Source organism: Columba livia, chromosome 22 (genome assembly GCF_036013475.1).
Source record: "Columba livia isolate bColLiv1 breed racing homer chromosome 22, bColLiv1.pat.W.v2, whole genome shotgun sequence".
Taxonomy (NCBI): Eukaryota; Metazoa; Chordata; class Aves; order Columbiformes; family Columbidae; genus Columba; species Columba livia.
Window position 1 is genome coordinate 5,614,012 of NC_088623.1, and position 20,875 is coordinate 5,634,886.

Sequence of the window (20,875 nt, forward strand, 5' to 3'; positions counted from 1 at the left end):
TTTTCCCCACCATCGACGTGCGCATTCCTGAGCGAGATCGAGCTGTAGGTTGGGACAGAGCTCTGCAATTAATTGGATATTGGGACTGGGGAGATTTCCTGGGATATTTAGGAGGTGGAGAGGGCAGCAAGGGCTGGGGGTTGAACCCTGCAGCTTCAGCAAGAAGAATTAACACAAGGAAGGACACAGGTTCCTTTTGCAGCTCAGGGCAAGGGAAGACCCTCCCCAAAATGCACATCCTGCAAAGGACAGAGGGAATGGCCTTGGGTTTATTGTCCCCAGCTCCTTTTGTCCCCCTGGGGGTTTCTCCAGGCTGAGGAGCAATCCCTGCAATCCCTGCAACCCCTGCAATCCCAGCTCGGCTGCCCAACACAACCACATGCTGGAGGGGGACTTGGGGTCTCATGGTGTCATCGGGAGGACATTTGCCCCCGGACTCTGTCCCTTCTGCTCGACACTGAAGCCCCGCTGAGCTGAGCTGCCTCCCCGCTTTCCCCCTCCAAAAAACGGAGCTTTTTCTCAGCAGGAACAGGGTTTTCTTCCCAAACTGCAGATCGCGGAGTTGAAAAACAAGGAAAATCCACCCCCGTGAGCAAAAGCCCAAGGGCTGGAGCGCAACGGGTGCTCAGCCTTCAGACGAGTCCCTGCAGAAGGAGGAGCCCGTTTATTCCCCCCATTCGGCATCGCTCCCTGTCCCTCCAGCATTCCCAGGGCTTTCGGTAACGTTGCAAACGGTTGTGTAGGGACGTTGGTACAAACCACAGAGCTCCGCAAATCCCCCCCGGCCTCCTGCCGAGCTGTTCAGTGACATCCCGTGATCCCGGGGAGGGAGGCAGCTCTGGGATGGCTGGAAAAGCCAATGGGATGCGAAGAGAGGGGGGAAAACATCCCTCCTCCCAGCAAGCAAGAGAGAAACCGAAACCAGAAAACCCCACAGAGCTGAGCATCCCGCCGGAGTCCCCTCGCTGCACTTCGTCCTTCTCCTGCCGCGGCTCGTTTGGTGGCAGATGCAATTAAAACGAGGCCACAAAAGGTCGTTTCAGTCCAAGAGCCGACCCAACGGTGCTTCCCCGGCACAAAGGTTGGAGTCGGACCCCGTGGTGAAAAGTTCTTGAATCTTTTCAACCAAAGGGTTTGTTGGGATCACCCTTTGCCCACAAATAATGGTGTTTGTGGCAAATGAACCACCAGCAAGCACCATGCACGGGGCCCTAAGAAGGGGCACCTTCCTCGGTCCCGCAGCACCCAACACACGCACCCACCAAGCAGGGAGGATGAGACACCCCGGTCTGGCTACACATACAAAAACCCCGGGGCAGAGGGTTGGTGGGAGGTTCAGGAGACCCCCCTGGGGTCCTGGTCCTCGGCCCCACTCGCTGGAGGGACCAAACCCCTCAGCAGCTCCACAACCCAACCCCACAAATACCCAAAATATCTCCCAAACCGCTCCTGCCGCTGCCATCAGCTCCAAACACCCCAAATCCCACCTTCCCCAGACCTCTCCCATCTGCCCGGGGGGGTCAAAAGCAGCTCATCCCAAACCAGACATCCCATCCCCCTCCTCCCCACCGACACTGGGGACAGACTCATCCCTGCGCTGCCAAAATCCTTCAAACGCCAGCAGTAAAACTGGGAGAAGCACATTGAAACTAATAAGCCTTTACAGGAGTTATGCTATGTTTAATAATATTTAATGGCTTGTTGCGTGCCAGAGGACTTCTAGTCCCTATTTAGCAATAATTTACAACACACGGCGAGCTGTGGACAGTCAGACAGGGAAAATCTCGGCAGCTCCAGCTGCTGTGATGGGAAAGCATTGGGGAATGATGCAGAAGGAGCCGGTGTGGGCATTCACAGGGTGGGCAATTCACACTCAGACCCCATTATTGAGGCAGAATAAGTTTGAGCCCAGGATCACAACCCAGCCACTATTTCCCTTGCAAACGCCGTTTCCCTGCTCAGGGAGCGGGAAAAGCCAGCAGTGATTTATAGCACACACCACCACACCAGCGCTCCCGCGATAACACCAACAACGTCCTATCAGTCCTGCAAGCACTGCCAAGACATAGGGTTCACGTTATATTTCTATCATAAGCTCTTTGGAACAAGATCGTCTTGTAATTCCAGGTTTGCACCATACCCGGGATAACAAAGCGCTGCCCCAGCACTGCCAATAGAACCGATCGCATGATGTTATTTAATGGTCAGTGTTATCCTGTTATTCCACTATTTAACACCACACATCTGGGTGTCCTTCCCCGCCTGTTTTCGCTGCTCCCGTGCAGTTCATCCCCTGCCCCGCAGCCCTGATACCTGTAGGTTATTTGTTCCTAGACCAAGAGCAATGAGTGATACCGCAGGATTAATTAAAAGCCGCGGTCTGTGTTGCGCATACAGGAAAACAGCAAATGGAGGCGTAAAACAGCACCTCGCAGCCCAGATATTTGTTCTTTTCTCCTTGCCTGTTATTTAAGCCCCTCTCTTTGATACTGATACCAAACCTGCCCGCATCATTTTGCGCTCAAACATCCCCAAAGCTGTAGAACCCCCCGCTCTGCGAAGCCCAACGGCGGCCCTGGGGAAAAGCCAAAGAGGCTCCAAAGTGGATGGGTGCAAAGGAGCAAAAAGGGAGGAGAGAGGGTAAAATAGGAATAAATCCAGGCGAGCTCCGATCCAACACCGGCGCCTGCTGCAAAAGCCAAAGCCGGGCTGGTGGGATGGGGGGGACCCAAATCGTGGGGTGTGGGACGGGTGACAGCGACACATGGGGAGCAGAATGGGACCCAGCAGAGCCAGCGCCCGCTCCAAGGACAGACACGGCACCGTGGGATCCCGGATCCCGATCACCCCTGAACCGACTGCCCAGGCCTCAGCCCCAGCCCTGGGGACAGAAACTCTACAAATGGGTTCAGAACCGCTCGGGAAGGGGAAAAAACATGAGTGTCTGAAAAATGCAAGTTTTCCCCTTGCCTGGGGTTTTGAGCCGCTCGTTGCAGATGGGGATGAAGTTTTAAACCAAGGAAGGGCCCTGGGCATTTCCTGTAGCTGGGAGACACTGGGAGCACTGGGAGGGGAGGAGCAGGGCCCCCCCATGGCCCCTGCCCAGAGGATGGGGGAGAACACTGGTCAGACCCACCGAGGAGAGGGACCATGGGGCTGGGGGGGTGGAAATTGGGATTAGAGGGTTAACGAAGGGGATGGGAGGACGCACGTGACTGGCTGTGGAGTGGGGGAAGTGGGCTGGGGTGTGCAGTGGGTGGGGGTGTGTATGGGGGGGGGTCCTTGGCGATCCCTCCCTTCCCATCCCCCTTCTCCCCGGCCCCCCGCACAAAATCCGCTCCCCACTGGCCTCCCCCCGCTCCCTCCAACCTGCGCTATGGAGCCACCGGGCTGCCCGGCTCTGCCCCCACCTCGCCGGGCTGGACCCCCCCCGGGGCTCCCCCGGGCTCCCACCGCCTTCGCCATCGGGCCACCGGGACCCCCCCAGCACCCACCGCCTCTCAGCCCCCGCCCGGCCCGCTGCCCGCCGGACAAGCCCCGCTACCTGGGGGTCACCAGCCCGGGCCCCCCCGCCGCATCCGTCAATGCGAAGCCCTTCGACCCGCCCGGGGCTGCAGGTACCGGGGAGAGCGGCGGGGGGGACGGGGGGAACCGGGGCCGCCTCTTTACCCTCCCCCGGGGGTTGCTGGGACCCCCAGCCCCGAGCCCGCTCACAGCGCCCTATCGCCGACACGCTCCCTCCCCGACCGCACCGATATGTCGCGATACGGCCCCGTCGGAGCGGAGATCGCCGGGGTATCCCCGACGGGAGTCGGTGCTCCCGGGTGTCGGGCAACCGCGACTGTGTCGCGACATAGACCGAGGCGTCCTGGATCGTTCCCCACATCCAGAAACGGGACGGGGGGGAAAGACGGAAAAGAGACGATGGGAGAGACGCGGCGCCGCTGTCGGGACGAGGGGACCGGCCTGGAGAGGAGCGTTCCCGGGGTCGGAGCCCGTTCGCCGTCCCTCGGAGGCGGCTGCAAAGTCTCGCCCGGGCCTCACCGGGCAGCACCGGCGGCAGCAACCGGCGCTCCGGCCGCACGGAAGGGCCAGGGGCTCCGGGACCGGGCAGCACCGACAGCTCCCGGCCCGGGAGGCCGCCCCGCGGGGCTCCCGGTTCCCGGCTCCGGGACTCCCGGTTCCCGGGCGCACAGACCCGGGACTCCGCACCCCTGTCCGGGCAGGACCCGGCGCATCCCCGGCCCCGTTCCCACCGGTCGAGCACCCACCTCTCCTTCACACGTTCCCTCCCAGCCGGGCCCGTCGGGGCTGACCGGGCTCATCCCTCCAGGGCTCCCCCGTCCCACGGGCCTTTTATTCCCCCATCCCGGGTTTGCTTTAATCTCAGAAGAAAAAGGCAGTGCCGCGGGTGTAATGGGAACCAGGTGGGGCCCATCAAAGCCGCCCCGCTCCCAGCTTGGGGGAAACAGGTAGAAAAACCCCCAGGGACACTGGGGACACCGGGCTGGTCCCTTCCACCGGCTTACCTGCTCCAGTGCGGTGGGGGATGCTGATGGCCCCGGGGGGGCCGTTCGGTGGCTGCGATGTCTACCCCGGGTCCGGGAGGCCTTTCTGTGCCCCCATCCCTTCACTAATGATCCCTTTCGAGTTCTCCTTTCCCCTCCCGGTTAACCCAAGAGTTGTACAGCTGTTCCCCAGCTGCTGGCTTCCCCAGCCCCGCCAAATCTTTCAGGGGGTGTCAGTTTAGGAAAGAAAGGCGGGACGGGGGGGGGAAATATCTATATGTTCTCTTTTTCCCATCCTCTTTGTCCCCTGCGATGCCGTGTTTATTTAGCTATGCGCCCGTATCCTGCTCCCTTCCTGCCTTCTCCTTCTTTCTGCCCATTTATCCCTCTCCAACACCAAAACCCGCGGGTCGCTCGGAAACGCGGCGCATTGCCTTCGGAAAAGGGCAAAAACCCCAAACCAAATACATTTATCCGACTGCTTTGTGCAGCGCAATTTTTAAATTTTGGTCATTTTTCCATATTTTCAGTCACACGGGGGTTTTGCCTTCGCTCCGCTCCTTGGTGGGGCTTGTTTTTATCATTAAAATCCACCGGCCCGGAGGCCGAGCCCTTTGGAGGACAAAGCGCAGAGAAAATGGCAATTTGGCTTCATCCCGCCGCCGTTACCCACCATAGACAGAACGGTACCGGGAGTGACGGGGACCATGCGCCCCCCAAACCCCCCCAGACAACATTTTCCCCTTAATTCAAAGCAGCTGGATCTGTGCTCTGGGCTGCGCGCCGTAACCCCCAAATTACCTTAATTAGGAAACAACCAAAAATCAAAAGCGAAAGTCCGGAAAAGGCCGCGGCCGGGGCTGGTTTCGGGGGGCGCGGGGGGCTCCGCGGGACGGGGACCCCGCTCCCCAGGATGTGACGGGAAGGGGCCGGGAAGGAGGGTCCATCCCGGAGGAAGCGATTTCCCTCCTCGCGGCCCCGAGCGTGGCCATGGGCCCGATCCTGCCCCAGCAAGAGGGCCGGGGGTCTCCGTCTGCAGCAAATCTGGGTCTCTGGAGATGGCGGAGGTGAAATTAAGGCAAAAAGCCCATCGTTTTCAGGTTGTCTGCTTCCTGGGTGAAGCCCAGGCTTGAGGTCCCCAAGCTGTCCCCCCCATCCACTAAGTCCCCCCTTGGTTCTCCCTTTACTGGTTCAGCTCCTCGGGGTCCCAACAGCACCCGGAGCTGCTGAGCCCCGTGTGTCCCTGCATGGGGACAAGGGTGACCTCCGAAACACGTAGCAGTGATTTATCACCTCAAACCCATTTCATCAGACACCCCAGAGATGCAGCAGCGAGGGAAATGGGGGGAATCCCCACATTTCTTGTGTGCCCCCCGGGAGGGTGGGGAAGTGGAGCTTTTCTTGAGCAAAAAGGTGGGTTTGGGGGGTTTTTTCTCTCCTTTCCAAATGGTTTCCTGAAAGTTCCAGCTCCAGAAAAACGCTGGCCCGGGGGCCGCGGGGGCTCCCCTTGAACCGAGCTCGGGCGCTGGGGTCTGGATGTGGCCCAGTTCATGGGGCAGACTGGGGTTACTGGGGGATCTGTGCGGGGTGACGGTGTCGGCCCGTGCTGGGAGGGGGCGGGAGGAGGAGGATGAGGAGGGGGACGGCGAGAAGGACGAGGAGCGGCGGGAGAGCTGAGCTGCAAGACGAGCCCCCGCTCGCCTCCTCTGTCCCCTCGCGTCCCCCGACCGCAGCGTCCCAGACGGTCCCCGAGCTCCCGCTGCTCTGGCCGGGCTTCCCAACACCCCCTGCCCACAGCGCCCTCCCCAGCGCTGGATTTGAGCCGCTGTGCTGAGCCCCTTTCTCCTGGGACTGCACCCCACCATCCCCCAGGATGACGGGGACCGCGCAGGGATGGGGGGGCTGTGGGCACAGAGAGCTCTTGGCTTCGTTAACAGCATTAACACCCCTGTGTTGTGTCTCCCCCTGCCAGGCAGGGAGAAGGGATGCAAAGGCGGGTACCAGGCGATGCCCACGGCCTGCCAGGCCCCCCCAAAAACCCCGGGGCAGTTGGGGTGTCCCCTGGCAGCACCCCTGGGTGGCCTCCGGGAACACGGGGTCCCCCACCCCCCCGAGCCCCTGGGCAAGAGCAAGAAGCGGAGGAACAGGACGACGTTCAGCACGTTCCAGCTGGAGGAGCTGGAGAAGGTTTTCCAGAAGACGCATTATCCCGACGTCTACGCCCGGGAGCAGCTGGCGCTACGGACCGACCTGACGGAAGCCAGGGTGCAGGTACGGCCACGGGGACCCATGGGGACAGCCACCCCAGTGGTGGCACCAGGGCTAGGGGATGCTGAGTTAGGAGCCGTTTCTCCTGGGTTTTGCTAAACCTCAGCAATGGGGCTGGGGGTGACACATCCCAGGACGCGGGGCAAGGTGGCACCAGACCCACGAGCTCCTTCCAGAGGCGTCTCCATGTGGTTTGGGGCTGCCGGTGGGAAGAGGGGGCTGGAGGGGGCAGCCGGTAGGAAGAGAAGGTGGGGGGGTAATGAAGCGAGAAGTGAGCTCCCACAGGGTGCTGGCTGCCGCCCTCCCCATGGGGACGAGGCACAGGCAAGGGACACGCACCCGAGCCTGCGACCAGCACCCCAGACCTGAATTACCTGTAACCGCGTCCGCCCCACGGCGAACACCCCGGTACCGGCTGCTCCTCTCCGGGAGACGCTGCTGGAGCCACCTGCGGCATCGGAGGGGACATACGGGTCATCGTGACCACGTGAGACCCAAAGAGCCTCGTTCTGCACCCAAATCTGGGGTGAAAATGCCCAAGGGAGAGAAGCGGACGGTGCGCGGGGCAGAACTGCGTGTTTTCCGGGAGGGAAAAGAGGTTTCTGCTCCCAGCAGAGACGAACGCGGGCGAGCTCCAGCCGGGCCGGGATTGCCCCGTTTACCAGGGTGGTGTTTGGGTCCTTCCCCCCGGTCGGGCGGGGGTCCCTGCGCCTCAGCCCCCTCCTCCCCCAGGTCTGGTTCCAGAACCGCCGGGCCAAGTGGCGGAAACGGGAACGTTACGGGAAAATGCAGGAGGTGAGAGATGCAGTGGGGGCTGCCCCCCCAGCGCTGCCCCCCGGGAAGGGGTCCCGGCCCCTCGCGCCCCCAGCGGGACCCACGTCACCCATCTTCACCCCCTGCCCCCCCTCGGCCCCTGCGCTTCCTTGGAAAAGATGCAGCATCGCGTTTCGTCAAAGATGCTGCTTTACGTCCCCCCCCAACACCTCCCGCAGGAACACACCCTTGGGGGCAGGTTTCGGGGTGTCCCCCCCACAAAGACCCCCAGATCCATCAGTGCTTCCTGTCCCCCCCTCTTCTGCAAAAGCGCCTTTCCACGTTGAAAAGTGTAAAAACAATTCGGGACTCAGCTTGGCGCCCCAATGCTGCTTTCTCTTTCTCATGTGGGACCATTTCAACCGGGATTCACCCCCCCAATCAACTAAATTAAAGCACCCTGGGGGGGGAGATACGAGGGAGGGATGTGGTCGCCACCCCCATCTGCCCCCTCCCCATGCTTCACTTTGGGCTTTATTTTTGTTTGTTTTTCCAGCTGCAGAACAACCTGTGGCCAAACTCCGGCCCCGGGACCCCCCCGGGGCTCCTGCCCCCCGAGAACATCCCATCCCCCTGCATGTCCCCGTACCCCCCCCCTCACAGCAACATCGGCAGCTTCATGGGCATCCCCACTTCTCCCGGCCCCCACCCCGCCATCAACAGCCTCTACTCCCTGCACGGGCTGCCCTCCCCGGGCCTGGGGACCCCCCCGCACTTCGAACCGGCCCCCGAACACGAGTACAAGTCGCCCACGCTGGTGCCGCTGAGGATGAAGAGCAAGGAGGCGACCAGCACCCTGCTGAACTGGGCAACGTGATTCCCCCCCCGGGGGGGACACGGACCGGTCACCCCCTGCCCTGGAGTGCGTGTCACCCCCCCAGCACCAGGGGGTGGGAGTAGCGGGGTGGGGGCACCCTGACCCCCCACCCTGAGCACCCTCTGCATCCCAGCCCACTCCATCCTCGGGTGAAGGGGGGTCACAGCAGAGCTGCCGGGGGGGAAAAGGGTCACCCCCAAACCCAGCGTCCCCCAAAATGTAGCTCCCAAAAACTCCTGAGCACCCCCAAGCACCTTCAGAGAAAGGGATTTGATGGAGATACCAGGGAGTTTGCAGGGGGGGTGCAGCCTCTTTGGGGGTCCGTCCAAGCGCCAGGTCACGATGACACATCCCGTCCCGTCCTCCAGCCACTGTGACCCCCCCACCGCGGGCAAAGGGCCCCCCCACCGACAGAAGGTGCTGTCAGGGCCCCTCATACCAAAAAAGACCCCAAAATTGCAATGCCGCTCCACCCCCAGCTCCCGGTCTCCTGATGCTGGGGGGGGAACCTCAGTTGGGCCCCCCCGGGGAGGGACCCGACCTGCTGCTCCAGCCCCATTTGGGTCAGAAAACCAAGTTTTCCCAGCCGTGTGTGGGTGCCCCCCCGCCGGGGACATCTCGCAGCCCCCCACCCCCCCAGGGAATTTTGTTATTCATTTATAAACAATAAAAGCCACGTTTAATAAGTTATTTATGGCTCGGGCAGCGCTATCAAAGCAGCGCCTGCGACGGCAGCTGCGGAACAGTGGAGCGGGGCGGGGGGGCCGGGCTCCGCTCACACCCCATCTGCACCAGCCCTGTGTTTTGGGGGCCGGGGGGTGCTGGGGAAGCACCCGGGGGGCTCAGCTGGGAGCAGGGGCTGAAGAAAATCCCAGTGACACCCCCAACTGGTGTCACAAACCCCAGGAGGGTTTGGGGAAGGGGACAAGCTCTGGCCCACCCCCCCACCCCAAGGCCACCAGCTCCCCCAGGCCAATGGGTTGCGTTGTAAAATAAATATGAAATAGTTTGGTGACAATAATCCAGCCCAAATGGGACGTGAGGAGAGAGTGGGGACGAGGACATGAGGTGACAAATGTCATGCGTCTGCTGCTGCTTCCTGGGGGGGGACAGACCGGGGGGGACAGGGACAGAGAGCCCAGACATACTCGGGTCAGAGATACCACGAAATATATATATATCTATGTATATATGTACAGCTCATCTGCCCCCCCAAGCGGGGCGGGGGGACACTGCAGCCTCCACCCCCCAGCCCCCGTCACCCCAACCCTGTCACCATGTCCCCAGGCAGGGTCTGGGGGAGACAGAGACTCTTTTCCTGCCCCAGCAGCACCAAAGGGCCCCTTGCCCCGCACCCCCAGCTGCTCCCGCTCTGGTGGGGGGCAGGAGGGGGTGACTGGGGTGCTGCCTCCCAAAGCTTTGACCAGGGGTGCACACAAGCTCCCCCCACCCAACGGGACCCCCCCAGCTGTCACCCTTGGCTTGGGGTTCAGCCAGGAAGGATCGGAGGAGAAGGACAGTGTCTCGATGAGCTCCAGCCTCTCCCCAAGCCCATCCAGGGAGTCCAAACACCCACAGACCCCCCAAAAAACTTCATCTCCCTGCCCCTCAGCAGCAGCTTGGCCTCGAGACGTTCCCAAAAACCCCCCCGTCCTGCCTCCACGTCATCCATCACTGCAGCAGCTCCTCCCAGGAGATGGGGCGAGAGAAAACCTCCCGCTCCAGCCACAGGTCGTAGTTGACCTGGAAATCCTCGGGCAGGTCCACGCGCTGGCCCAGCACGCTCTGCAGGCAGTTGTCCACCGGCAGGAAGTCGGGGTTGCTGTGAGCCCGGTCGTAGCGCCGGGAGTTGAAACGCTCGATGCTGGCGCGCAGGGCACATTCCTCCGCTTGGAAGTCCCAGGGACGGGCATCCAGGTCTGGGGAAGAGCAAAAAGGGGGTGTCAGAGGGGAGCTGGGGGCCCTCCAGCCAGCCCAAATCCCTCGGAAAGGTCAGACACAGTATGAACTGTGTGGCTGTCACATGCAGGGACAGGAGTTGGACTCGATGATCCTTGTGGGTCCAACCCAACTCAGGACATTCTATATTTTACAAAGAGCAACACGCAGGGTGCGGAGTAAGAAGCCACCAACAGCTCCTCCCCGCGATGCCACCACCCCAAACTCACCCCGCACCCCAGACCTGAGGGCTGTGTGAGCCCAAAGCAGCACAGGGACAGGTTTGGAATCACAGAATCATTTTAGTGGAAAGGACCCTCAAGACCATCAAGTCCAACCATAACCCAGCCCTGTCCCTGCCCCATGTCCTGAGAACCTCATGTCCGTCTGTCCAGCCCTCCAGGGCTGGTGACTCCAGCACTGCCCTGGGCAGCCTGTTCCAATGCCCCACAGCCCTTTGGGGAAGAAATTGTTCCTAAATCCAACCTCAACCTCCCCTGGCACAACTTGAGGCCATTTCCTCTGCTCCTGGCGCTTGTTCCTGGGGAGCAGAGCCCGACCCCCCTGGCTCCAAGCTCCTTTCAGGCAGTTCAGAGATCAGAAGGTCTCCCCTCAGCTCCTGTTCTCCAGCTGAACCCCCTCACTTTGGGCACAGACGTGTCACTGTGGGGAGCAGGAAGGACACGACGGGTGACGGGATGCTCTGGAGCTGTGTGAGGGACGTACCGTTGCCGTAGGCCCAGTCGTCATTGAGACGGTGCCGCACTTTTTGGTAAATGGCCGACATGGTCTTCATGTTGCTCTTCCTCCACTGCCGGCCCAGGTACTTGGTCTGGACCTTAAGCAGCTTCAGCACGTAGAGCTGCATCATGGCCTGTTTCACCTTCAGCGCCCGCTTCAGGATGGGTGCCGACTTGAACACCACCAGCATCTGCGGGGACAGCGGGTGACCCTCGTGTCAACCCCATCACACACGCGCCAACCCCCTCCTCCAGCACACAAACCCATCCCTGCAGCTCCTGCTCCCCGTCACCCACCCTCCTGCGTCTCCCGCTCCCCAGCAAGGTCTGGGGTGCAGCACAAGGGACACCCCGCGGTCCCCAGCTTCCACTCGTGACAGCCCAGCGGGTGCCCAGCCTCACCATGGTGCGGGAGTGCTTCCACTTGGTCAGCTTGTTCAGGATGCGCAGGAGGTTGATGCAGGAGAAGAGGTTCCTCCAGCAGAACTGGTTGTTGTCTCCGGCTTCCTGTGGGAGAGCAGAGCCGGGTGAGGGGGGTGTGTGAGGAAGAGTGTGGTCAGGGGCCCCCCCACACCCCGTGATCCCCCCAGGGAGCACCCCAGGGTGCCAGAAGCTGGCCGGAAAGGGGGGGACTCACCAGGCTCTCCGCCGTCAGCTCCGGCAGCTCGTGCACCACGCAGTACGGGTAGTCCAGCACAGAAATGCTGCGGGAAGGAGAGGGGGAGTCACGCTGTTTGCAGCCCCCACAGCAGAGGGCACAGGGAGGGATCGGGGAGGGGCAAAGCAAGCAGGGACCTCCCCAAACACCCATCAGGGACACGGGTGGGCAGCCCCTCCCATTACCTGTTCTTGGCAGTGATGTAGGACATGATGTTCTGGTTGAAGAACTTCAGGATGAGTGGGATGCAGTTGGCAAAGACCAGATGCTGGGCCATGTACTCAAACTGGGGAGAAAAGCAGATGAATTGGGACAAACCCTGGGGTCCTGCACGTCCCCAAAGCCCTGTGGGAGGGCCGGACCCCGGCCCACCTCACCTGGTAGATGTGATTGAGCTTGAAGTGCTTGAGCAGAAGGAGCAGCACGGCAGAAATGGCTTTGACGATGATCTCCTTGTGCCGATTGACGTCCACCCCCAGCTTCATGCTCTGCAGCACCGTGGTCCTGAGGGACACAGAGGGACCCTTGGCCTGGGGCACTGTCACCACCCGCGGGTGTCAGGGGACAGTCCTGCCCTCCCCCGGGCTCTCAGGAGCCACCCACAACCAGCTCCTTGCACAATTCCTGGCACACCACCACACAGGAGGTGGTCAGATCAACCAGGAAGCCTCAGCCCAAACCCCAGATCCCCCCAGCTCCCTCATGTGCCCCCTTCCCGTCTCACCGCCCCCCAGCACTCCACTCGCTCCTCACGGTCACTCACGGCATCTCCTCCGGCAGGACATCGGCCAGGATGTTGATGGAGTCGGTCTTGGCTTTGGAGGTGGGGGCTGCGGCCAGAAGGATCTTCAGCAGAGCGATCTGGGGAGAAAGAGATGGCAAAGGGGATGGGAATGGGGGGAGCAGCCACAGGACCCCGTCCCCACCACAGGAGGGAGTAACGGGATGTGTATGTGGAGGGAGGAAAACCTGGGTGGCATCAGTGGAAAGGGACAGAGCAGTGGAGGGAGGCCCCGGGGTGAGGCACCCCCAGATCAGCTCCAGGAGGACAGAGTGCAGCCCGTGCCCCTCCCAGTGCGCCCAGCTCACCATGTACTGGGGCAGGCTGGGCAGGAGGCCCTGGTACAGGATCTCGGCAGGGACCTGCTCCACTTCTTCTTCCCCCTGGTGCCAGGAGAGACCAGAAAACCTCAGACCAGGAGCTGCCACCAGCACCAGGGGCTCAGCCCCAGGGCCCCAACCCAAAGGGCAGGATCCACCCCGCACCCCCACCCTCCCTCCTCAGCACAGCAAAGCAAAGCCCTGGCAAGAGGCCTGGCGGGACCGAATGCCCCAGCTCAGGATTTTTGTCCCATTCTCGTCCCACACTCACTCCAGAGAGCGGCGAGCGCAGGTACTCTTCCTCCATGTGCACTTGCACCTCTGCGATCGACGTGTACTTGTGCTGCAGAGAGAGCAGGGGGGTCACACCATGATCCATCCTGGCGCTTGTTCCTGGGGAGCAGAGCCCGACCCCCCTGGCTCCAAGCTCCTTTCAGGCAGTTCAGAGATCAGAAGGTCTCCCCTCAGCTCCTGTTCTCCAGCTGAACCCCCAGGTCCCTCAGCCGCTCCATCACACTTGTGCTCCAGCCCCTCACCAGCTCCGTTCCCTTCTCTCAACTCTCTTGACCTGACCATCTTAAAGGTCTTTTCCAACCTAAACAATTTGATGATAACGTACTCACCTGCTTCAGGGTGCGGATGCTCTCGTGGATGGGCCTGGGCAACCCCACCACGGTGTTGGTGTCACTAGAGAGGAGGGAAAGAGCCGGGCTGGGCGCAGGCAGGAGCAAAGCGGAGCCACCTGCACCCCGAGGAGGAGCCAGCGAGCTCAGGTCTTCACTGCCAAGCACAGTGCAACCGCAGCCCCCACACCAGCAGCCTCTGCCCCCCGCCCAAAATCAGCAGCCCCCCCCAGCTGGCTCTGCGGGAACCCACCTGCCCAGCGTGTAGCCGATGAACTTGCTGCGGCTGGACTCCAGGAACATCTCAATGTCCTTCTCCCTGCAGCAACGGGACAAAGTCACATCTTCCCACCCGCCTGGGGACAGCATGGGCACAGGGTGACAGGAAAAGCCTCGCGGTCAGATAAAGATGGTGCTGAGCCACCCCGCACAGAGAGAACGGCCATCAAGGTGACCACCGCATACCCAACATCACCCCCACAGCCTCTGCTGAAGTTCCTGACATGTAACAGCCCCAGTTTTCCAGCTCTCACTGTGGGGCAGCCCCACGGACTCACCGGACCTTGGGGGCCCAGGGCAGCCCCTTGGGGCAGGTGATGCGGTCGCTGGGGGGGTGCTGGGTGGGGGGTGGCATCACTTCATCCCGTTCGAGGGGGAAGGTCTCTCCCTCCAGGCTGTTGTCATCATCGTTTTCCTCCTCTTCCTCACGGGAGTCGTCAGCTTTGTAAGGGTCTCGCTCATTAAAGGCATCGAGGTTATCCTGCTTAATTAAGGCCTGGAAACAGAAGCACAACGAGGTGACTATCCCAGGGACAAGCCGCTCCGAGGTCACTCCCCACACCCCAGCTGTCCCCGCTGTAATGTCACCACCCCCGGCCTCACCTTGTGCTCCCGCCGGCCTCGCTTCTGCTGCTGCTCGATGAGGTCGGAGGCGGAGGCGGGCGGGGAGGCCGCCCGCATGTTGCGGATCACCTTGATGCTGTCCTCGGGCAGCGGCGGCAGCCCCAGCACCTCCCGCTTCTCCGCCTTCATGCTCTGGAGCTCCTCGAAGCCGCCCAGGGTGCCCTGCAAGGGAGAGCGGGGCACCCTGAGCACGGGGGACGCCTCTCCCAGGGCTCTGGGCACCCTCCAGTAAACCATTTTCTCCTCATATTCAAAGGGAGCCTCCTGTGTTTCAGTCTGTGCCCGTTGCCCCTCACCCTGGCGTTGGGCACCACTGAACAGAGTCTGGTCCATCCTCTGACGCCCCCCCCGAGATCCTCATTGATCAGATCCCTCTCGGCTTCTCTTCTCCAGCTCAACAGCCCCAGTGCTCCAAAATTCATTTTGTATTATCAATTGTACAAATTAAGAACACTAATAGTAACACATGCATTAAAAAAACGCCACATTTCAACTAACTGGAAAGCTTAAAAGGAAGCATTTATATATTCCAGATTTAAACAAACTGCAAAATAACAGGGTTTTCTGCAAAACCAACTTCATTTCCCAGCAGCTTGACTGGTCAGCCTTTAGGGACTTTCATTTAAGATTTCTCCAGCCAAAACCCAGAAATCTGTAGATAGCAATGCCCTGACTTTATTCCCCTGGTGATCCAGAACCACCTATTTAACAAGAGCGTATTAAACACAATCACAGACTCTCAGAATCACAGACACACAGATAGCCAGAAGCAGCCCCCGGCCTTTCCTTACCAGCACGGTTTTCCAGAGCAAGAGCAGCACTTTCTTCATGGGGAAGTGGGGAGCGTGGCCGCTGCAGAATTTGGTCACCATCCCGAAGAGCATGACGGAGAAGGGCTCGTTGTTGTACAGGGGGGCTCCTGGAAGCAGCGATAGCCAGGAATTCCTCACTCCTCCATCTCCAAGATCCTCCTCTCTCCCCACACAGCTCCTTTTCCTTTCCAAGACTTTTCACCCTCCATCATTTCTTACCTCTGCCCCAATATTGAGATTTCTTTCCCCAGGGAGAGCACCCAGGCAGCAGAAAGGGCTGGCTGGCTTCCTCTGCTCAGTGCTCTTCACCCCACCAGCAAGGCTCAGCCTAGCAAAACCCAGCCCAGTGCTGCCAGCCCCCATCAACTGAGGTCCAGAGCCAAAACCCATTTCACTCTCTCACTGTTCAGCCCTGGAAACCACTGTCCTGTGAACCCCCAAGCGCCTGGTGCTCACCCAGCTCCGCTCGGAAGGTTTGTCTCATGCTCTTCCACTCGGGCTTGTCCCCCTCGGCCTCCTGCCGAACCGTCTCCACAATCAGGTACATGATGTTCAGCAGCACCCTGGAAAAAAAACCCAAAAGTTTGAGTGAATCACCAGAGGTTGGGATGAGTTTTGGAGGGGCAGTGTGGGTCAGGGAGGTTGTTCTGCCCTGGGGAGGCCCCACCTGGGTCCAGTTCTGGGCTCCCCAGTTTCAGAAGGACAAGGAATTACTTGAGAGTCCAGGGAGGGACACAAAGATGCTGAGGGGTCTGGAGCAACTTTGTGTTGAGGAGAGACTGGGAGAGCTGGGGCTGTTCAGCTGGAGAGGAGAAGCTGAGAGGGATCTGATCAATGGATCAATATCTCAGGGTGGGTGTCAGAGGATGGAGCAGACTCTGTTCAGTGGTGCCCAACGCCAGGGTGAGGGGCAACGGGCACAGACTGAAACACAGGAGGCTCCAACTGAACACAAGGAGCAACTGCTTTGCTGGGAGGTGCCAGAGCCTGGCCCAGGCTGCCCAGAGCGGGTGTGGAGTCTCCTCTGAGATATTCAAACCCGCCTGGGACCCTGTGTGATCTGCTCTGTGACCCTGCGTGAGCAGGGGGGCTGGGGGATCTGCAGAGGGCCCTGCACCCCCAACCAGGCTGGGACTCGGTGACATTTACCAGCGGATCAGACCAGAGTGCACCTGACGATGCTCCCAGAACCAGGACAGCCCTGGGCCACCCCCCAGTGTCCCCTGCTCTGTATGAGCCCAGCGATGAATCCGGCAAATGCAGGTTCCCCTCGCACCCCCCAGCACCCCCGTTCCCACCTGAGGTCCGTGCTGTCAGCCAGGGAGATGGCCGGCTTCCTCACCGCACTGCTGCACGCCGCGCTGTTACTGCCGAGACAAAACCGCCTCACAGGGACCCCGCTTCGAGCATCTGGAACGTTTGAACCCTCCCACAAGCAACCCAAAGGCCAGAGCCAAACCCCAGGACGGATATTGCTGTGGGGAGTCCCCTGTTCACAGTGCGACTGAGAGAACAGGTTATTTTTTGTTGAAAAGGTTATTTTGAGTTGAAAAGGGTCAAAAGACTCTGGGAGATCCCTGGGAGGAATCTCAGGTGGATCGTGGAGAAGAGAGTTTCATCCAAAAGAGGAAAATCAAGGCAAGTCCCTCCCTGTGGAGGAGCCTGGGGCTGCCACCCAGGATCTCAGATCCCTCGAAGGTAAAAATGGCCCTGGGAGATGCCTGAGAGGAGTCACAGGTTAATCCCAGAGAAAGGAGCTTCTAACGATAGAGAACTATCATCTCTATTTGCTGCCTGCAGCGAATTTCTGTATCAATCAGGTATAATTCTACATTATATATCCACCCAGAACCACAGGAGTCACTCTGGTGGCTGCCGGAATCAGATTAAAGAGAGACAGACCAGCAATGTGACTACCACAGACTGGAAAAACTCCCACCGAGGAGCTCCAGAGCCATTTCTGAAGCTTTTTCGCCCAGAACTCACTCGATCTCCATGTTCAGCAGCTCCACCAGAGCGTTGAACGTCCCCACTTCCAGCAAGAGGAAGATGTTGTACCTCATCCACGCCTGCACCTCGGCCTCAGAGCCGCACTCCCCAAACGTGCCTGCAACGAAGCCCTCGCTGGATCCCACCGCGCAGGGATCCCCAGGCCCCCCCAGAGCACTTCGCAGGGGAAAGAAAAGCACAGTCTGGATTTTAAAGCAAAAAGCCGAATGTAGAGGACAGAACTGCCCTGCTGGGGGGAACACAGAGCTGGGAAAGCACAGGGAAGTTGGCCAAGTTTTGAATCAAACTCCTATAAACTGTCTGGCTCCCATGAGAATTAACTTCATTCCAGACATCCCAAGTGGAATGAGGTGGCACCTTGGGCAACGTAAAGGATGGCTCGGGCCACCCGCAGCCTCTTCTCCCGCGCGGTGACCTCCAGCCCGTCGAGCAGCCGCATGGCGTGGGTGCGGTGCTGGTTCTTGTCCAGTTCCGTCCATTTTTTGTCCCGCACTGAAAAGGCAAAGCGGGCAGGGTGAGGGCAGGGGGTACAAACAGCACAGGAAAAGCTCAAAAGGGTTCAGTGTGGTGGAAAACGGGGCTGCCTTGTGTCAGACAAATGGATGACGGAGCATTAATGTCTCCTTTGTTATATTCCCGTCCCTCCCCAGAGGTGCCAGGTGTCCAAGAGAAATTGTTGTCCCTGAGGGTGGTGAGAGCCTGGCCCAGGTTGATCAGAGAGGTGGTAGATGAACCATCCCTGGAGACATCCCAGGCCAGGCTGGACGGGGCTCTGAGCAACCTGAGCTGGTGAAGATGTCCCTGCTCATGGCAGGGGGCACTGGGGGGCTGGGGAGGTCCCTCCAACCCAAACCATCCTGTGATTGTATGATAAGGGTCTCACCGTGGATCCTGAAATCCTCCTCGAAGCACTTGCGGTTGAGCAGGAACTCCGGCCCTTCTGTGTAGCTGTACAGTTCTGTCAAAAAAACAGACGAAAATCTCCAAAAACCTGCACTGAGCCACCACAAAAACTGCAGCCCAGCACCGCTAATTGCAGTTTTAGCCAAGGTGAAGGAAATGTAAAAATACACCCCATGTAAGGCTAAAAAATTGCACAATATAATATGAACAAGGCGTTTAAAGACAACAACAAAGTAACACTGGAGTTGAAAGAGCTCCTCTAATCACTCCCAGGAAATTGTGGCTGATTAATTGACCCACAGGGACAAGTCCCTCACCAGAAAGCTCTGCTGCCCATTTGTCGGTATCTGCGTATTCAAACTCCAGGTCTGGGGACTCTGAATAACCCTGAAAGCAGAAGGAAAATAATCAGTTCAATGACAGCATTTTTCAGGAAAACCAAAATTCCCAAGACATTCCCAATGCACCTCACCCCCCCCCCCCCCGCAAATCCAGGATTGTATCTGCTGCTTAAGAGACCTAAAATGTACCTGCAGCAGCATCACCTTTACCATGGCAACTCCTACATCTCCAGGCACTGCAAAGCCGCTGAAACACTCCGGGAGCCCCAAAAAGCCAAAAAATAAAGCAGGAGACGGAGCGTGTTTAACCTCAGGGTGGGTTACGTGGGGCCAGGGAGCTCTCGGAGCTCACCCAGTTTGTGTACACGTGTGACAATTTGGGCTGTCCCCCCAGTGCCCAGCGGAGGGACAACAGCAGCTGAGAACAGTGAGAATGAAACGACTCCCAGCAGCTTTGGCGAGGCTGGAAAAACATCCAGGAGAAGCCTCAGAGCACAAAACACCTGCTCCCTCTAAGTCGCCAAAGTGGACCCACAGCAAAACCCTCCTGGAGTTCAGGTGGATCAAACCTGAGCTCCTGGGTCCGGGGCTGGTTTGGGGGGGTTTGGAGCCATTCCCAGCACCCAAGGTTGACACAGAGCTCCTCGGGTCCCCCTCTGGTAATTTCTGGAGTGTCCCCAGCCCGGTGGGACACCCGTGGAAATGGATGGCTCTGGAGCCACCCAGGAATGAAACCAGATTTGGGGATGCAATGGAAAAGCCATGGGATTAAAGAAGAACCCCACGGCTCAGGGGTCCCTACCGGGACCTCAGTGTCCCCTTGGAGAGATGTGTCACCCCTCGGCAGAGCCACCCCTGGAGCCAGCACCACACAGGGACCTGACACACGGAACCAACAGCCGCCGCACCGGCTGGCACTGACCGGCAAAGCTGGGCAGAATCGTTTGGGTTGTAAAAGCCCCTCAAGACCATCAAGTCCAACTGTTCCCCCACCCTGGCACTGCCCCATGTCCTGAGAACCTCATGTCCGTCTGTCCAGCCCTCCAGGGATGGTGACTCCAGCACTGCGCTGGGCAGCCTGTTCCAATGCCCCACAGCCCTTTGGGGAAGAAATTGTTCCTAAATCCAACCTTAACCTCCCCTGGCGGAACTTGAGGCCGGTTCCTCTGGTCCTACAGCCCGGGATGGTGGGTGGCGGGTTCGAGGCCCATTTGGGGACCCAGGACCGAGCCACCTCCACACCCCAGACAGACCAAACCGGCCCGGCCCGGGGGAGGAGCCGCATGAACGGGAACCTGGCACCGAGCCGAGCCCGGTACCGACGCAGAAGAGCCGGTACCAAAGCGGCCTCTCGGCTCCACAGCCCCGGGACCGGCCCAAGGCTTGTGCCCAGGGAACCGGCACCGAAGCACCAGCTCCGGTGGGAGCGGCTGCACCGGGCCCGGCCCGGGGGAAGGCGGAGCCCATGCAGGGCAAGAAGCACCGCACGGGTCAGGCTGAACCGGACGGCGGAGCCCGCGGACACCGGCACGTTCCGGGCAGGTCCCGGCCCGGTCCCGGCCCTCGGCCCCGGGAAAGCCGCCCCCCCCCGCCCCGGAGCCGGGCCCGGCGGCAGCGGCGCTGACCTCGGAGTCCTTGCGCGGCGGGCGGCCCAGGTCGCGGGCCTTGCTGGGCGGCCCCGCTCCGCCACGGGCCTTGTTGTTGCCCGGGAGCGGCCCCGGGGCCCCGAGGCCGCCGCCGCCGCCCGGCTCCATGTCGGCCGCCTCCACCGCGCCGAGCTCTCGCGAGGACTCACCCCTCCCTCTCGCGGGAGCGGCAGGGAGAGCCGGGGCAGCGCCGCCGCCATGTTGGGAGTGGCACCGGGGGAGCGTGTGTTGCTCCGGTTGCTCGGGCGGCTGCGATGTGGCTCCGCCCGCCGGTCCCGCCGCGGCGGCCGCGTCACCGCCCGGCGCCGCGCGCCCCCGGTGGCATCAGCCGGCGCGGTGCCCGGTCGGGCGGGGAAGCTCCGCCCCGCGCGGCCATCTTAGGTGTGGCACGGTGCTAGCCCCGCCATATTGGGAGCGGCACTTCCGCCCTCCCGTGGCCCGCGGAGGCGGGGCCCGGCCGCTCGAGGCCGCCATGTTGGGAGTGGCAGGAAGGGCCAGCGCTGCTCGGAGGGGGCCAGACCCCAAACTGAGGGGCCAAAACAATCGAACCCTCAAATCAAGGGGCTCGTGGGGCTCAGACCCCAAAGAGAAGGGCCCTGATGGGGCTCAGAGGGCAGCCAGACCCTGACAGAGGGACCAGGTGGGGTTTAAACCCCAAGTCAAAGGGCACAGAGCAGCATGGAGGGGGCCCTGGAGATGCTTGGGGGTGCTGGGGGCCCCCAAAGCCCAATTCGGGGTGGCCACAGGCAGATCCCAGCCCTGGGCTCAGCCACACCCCAGGGTCCCCAAGGGAT

General features: G+C 60.7%; 2 protein-coding genes across 4 annotated transcripts; one reads left to right on the forward strand and one right to left on the reverse strand.

Moving 5' to 3' along the window:
* Positions 1-3,088: 3,088 nt before the first annotated feature.
* On the forward strand, positions 3,089-9,096 carry ALX3 (ALX homeobox 3). Its single transcript, XM_065038884.1, has 4 exons — positions 3,089-3,617; positions 6,481-6,779; positions 7,509-7,571; positions 8,086-9,096. Exons 1-4 carry the CDS (start codon positions 3,269-3,271, stop codon positions 8,404-8,406), a joined length of 1,032 nt encoding a protein of 343 aa, XP_064894956.1. The 5' UTR covers positions 3,089-3,268; the 3' UTR covers positions 8,407-9,096.
* A 463-nt stretch (positions 9,097-9,559) lies between these two features.
* On the reverse strand, positions 9,560-20,377 carry STRIP1 (striatin interacting protein 1). Of its 3 annotated transcripts, none has more exons than XM_065038857.1 (21): positions 20,231-20,377; positions 18,412-18,481; positions 18,075-18,149; positions 17,549-17,683; positions 17,168-17,288; positions 16,480-16,548; positions 15,638-15,744; positions 15,161-15,288; positions 14,349-14,531; positions 14,024-14,241; positions 13,720-13,785; positions 13,467-13,530; positions 13,115-13,186; positions 12,832-12,906; positions 12,506-12,603; positions 12,120-12,246; positions 11,928-12,028; positions 11,722-11,788; positions 11,487-11,591; positions 11,071-11,275; positions 9,560-10,325 (listed from the first exon to the last, which is right to left on the reverse strand). In XM_065038857.1, exons 1-21 carry the CDS (start codon positions 20,279-20,281, stop codon positions 10,078-10,080), a joined length of 2,385 nt encoding a protein of 794 aa, XP_064894929.1. In that variant the 5' UTR covers positions 20,282-20,377; the 3' UTR covers positions 9,560-10,077. The 3 variants fall into 3 exon arrangements, with proteins under 3 accessions (XP_064894929.1, XP_064894928.1, XP_064894930.1); XM_065038856.1 differs by lacking the exon at positions 20,231-20,377 and adding an exon at positions 20,061-20,224; XM_065038858.1 differs by lacking the exon at positions 20,231-20,377 and adding an exon at positions 18,625-18,663.
* Positions 20,378-20,875: the final 498 nt, after the last annotated feature.

What these genes read in the sequence shown, in the direction of transcription:
- ALX3 (XM_065038884.1), top strand. Translation starts at nt 3,269, where the DNA reads ATGGGGGGGGGTCCTTGGCGATCCCTCCCTTCCCATCCCCCTTCTCCC. An exon ending in CGACCCGCCCGGGGCTGCAG is followed by an intron (nt 3,618 to 6,480) that starts GTACCGGGGAGA and finishes TCCCCCTGCCAG; the next exon opens with GCAGGGAGAAGGGATGCAAA. An exon ending in TGACGGAAGCCAGGGTGCAG is followed by an intron (nt 6,780 to 7,508) that starts GTACGGCCACGG and finishes CTCCTCCCCCAG; the next exon opens with GTCTGGTTCCAGAACCGCCG.
- STRIP1 (XM_065038856.1), bottom strand. Translation starts at nt 20,189, where the DNA reads ATGGAGCCGGGCGGCGGCGGCGGCCTCGGGGCCCCGGGGCCGCTCCCG. An exon ending in CGCCGCGCAAGGACTCCGAG is followed by an intron (nt 18,482 to 20,060) that starts GTCAGCGCCGCT and finishes TTCTGCTTTCAG; the next exon opens with GGTTATTCAGAGTCCCCAGA. An exon ending in TACATCACTGCCAAGAACAG is followed by an intron (nt 11,789 to 11,927) that starts GTAATGGGAGGG and finishes TCCTTCCCGCAG; the next exon opens with CATTTCTGTGCTGGACTACC.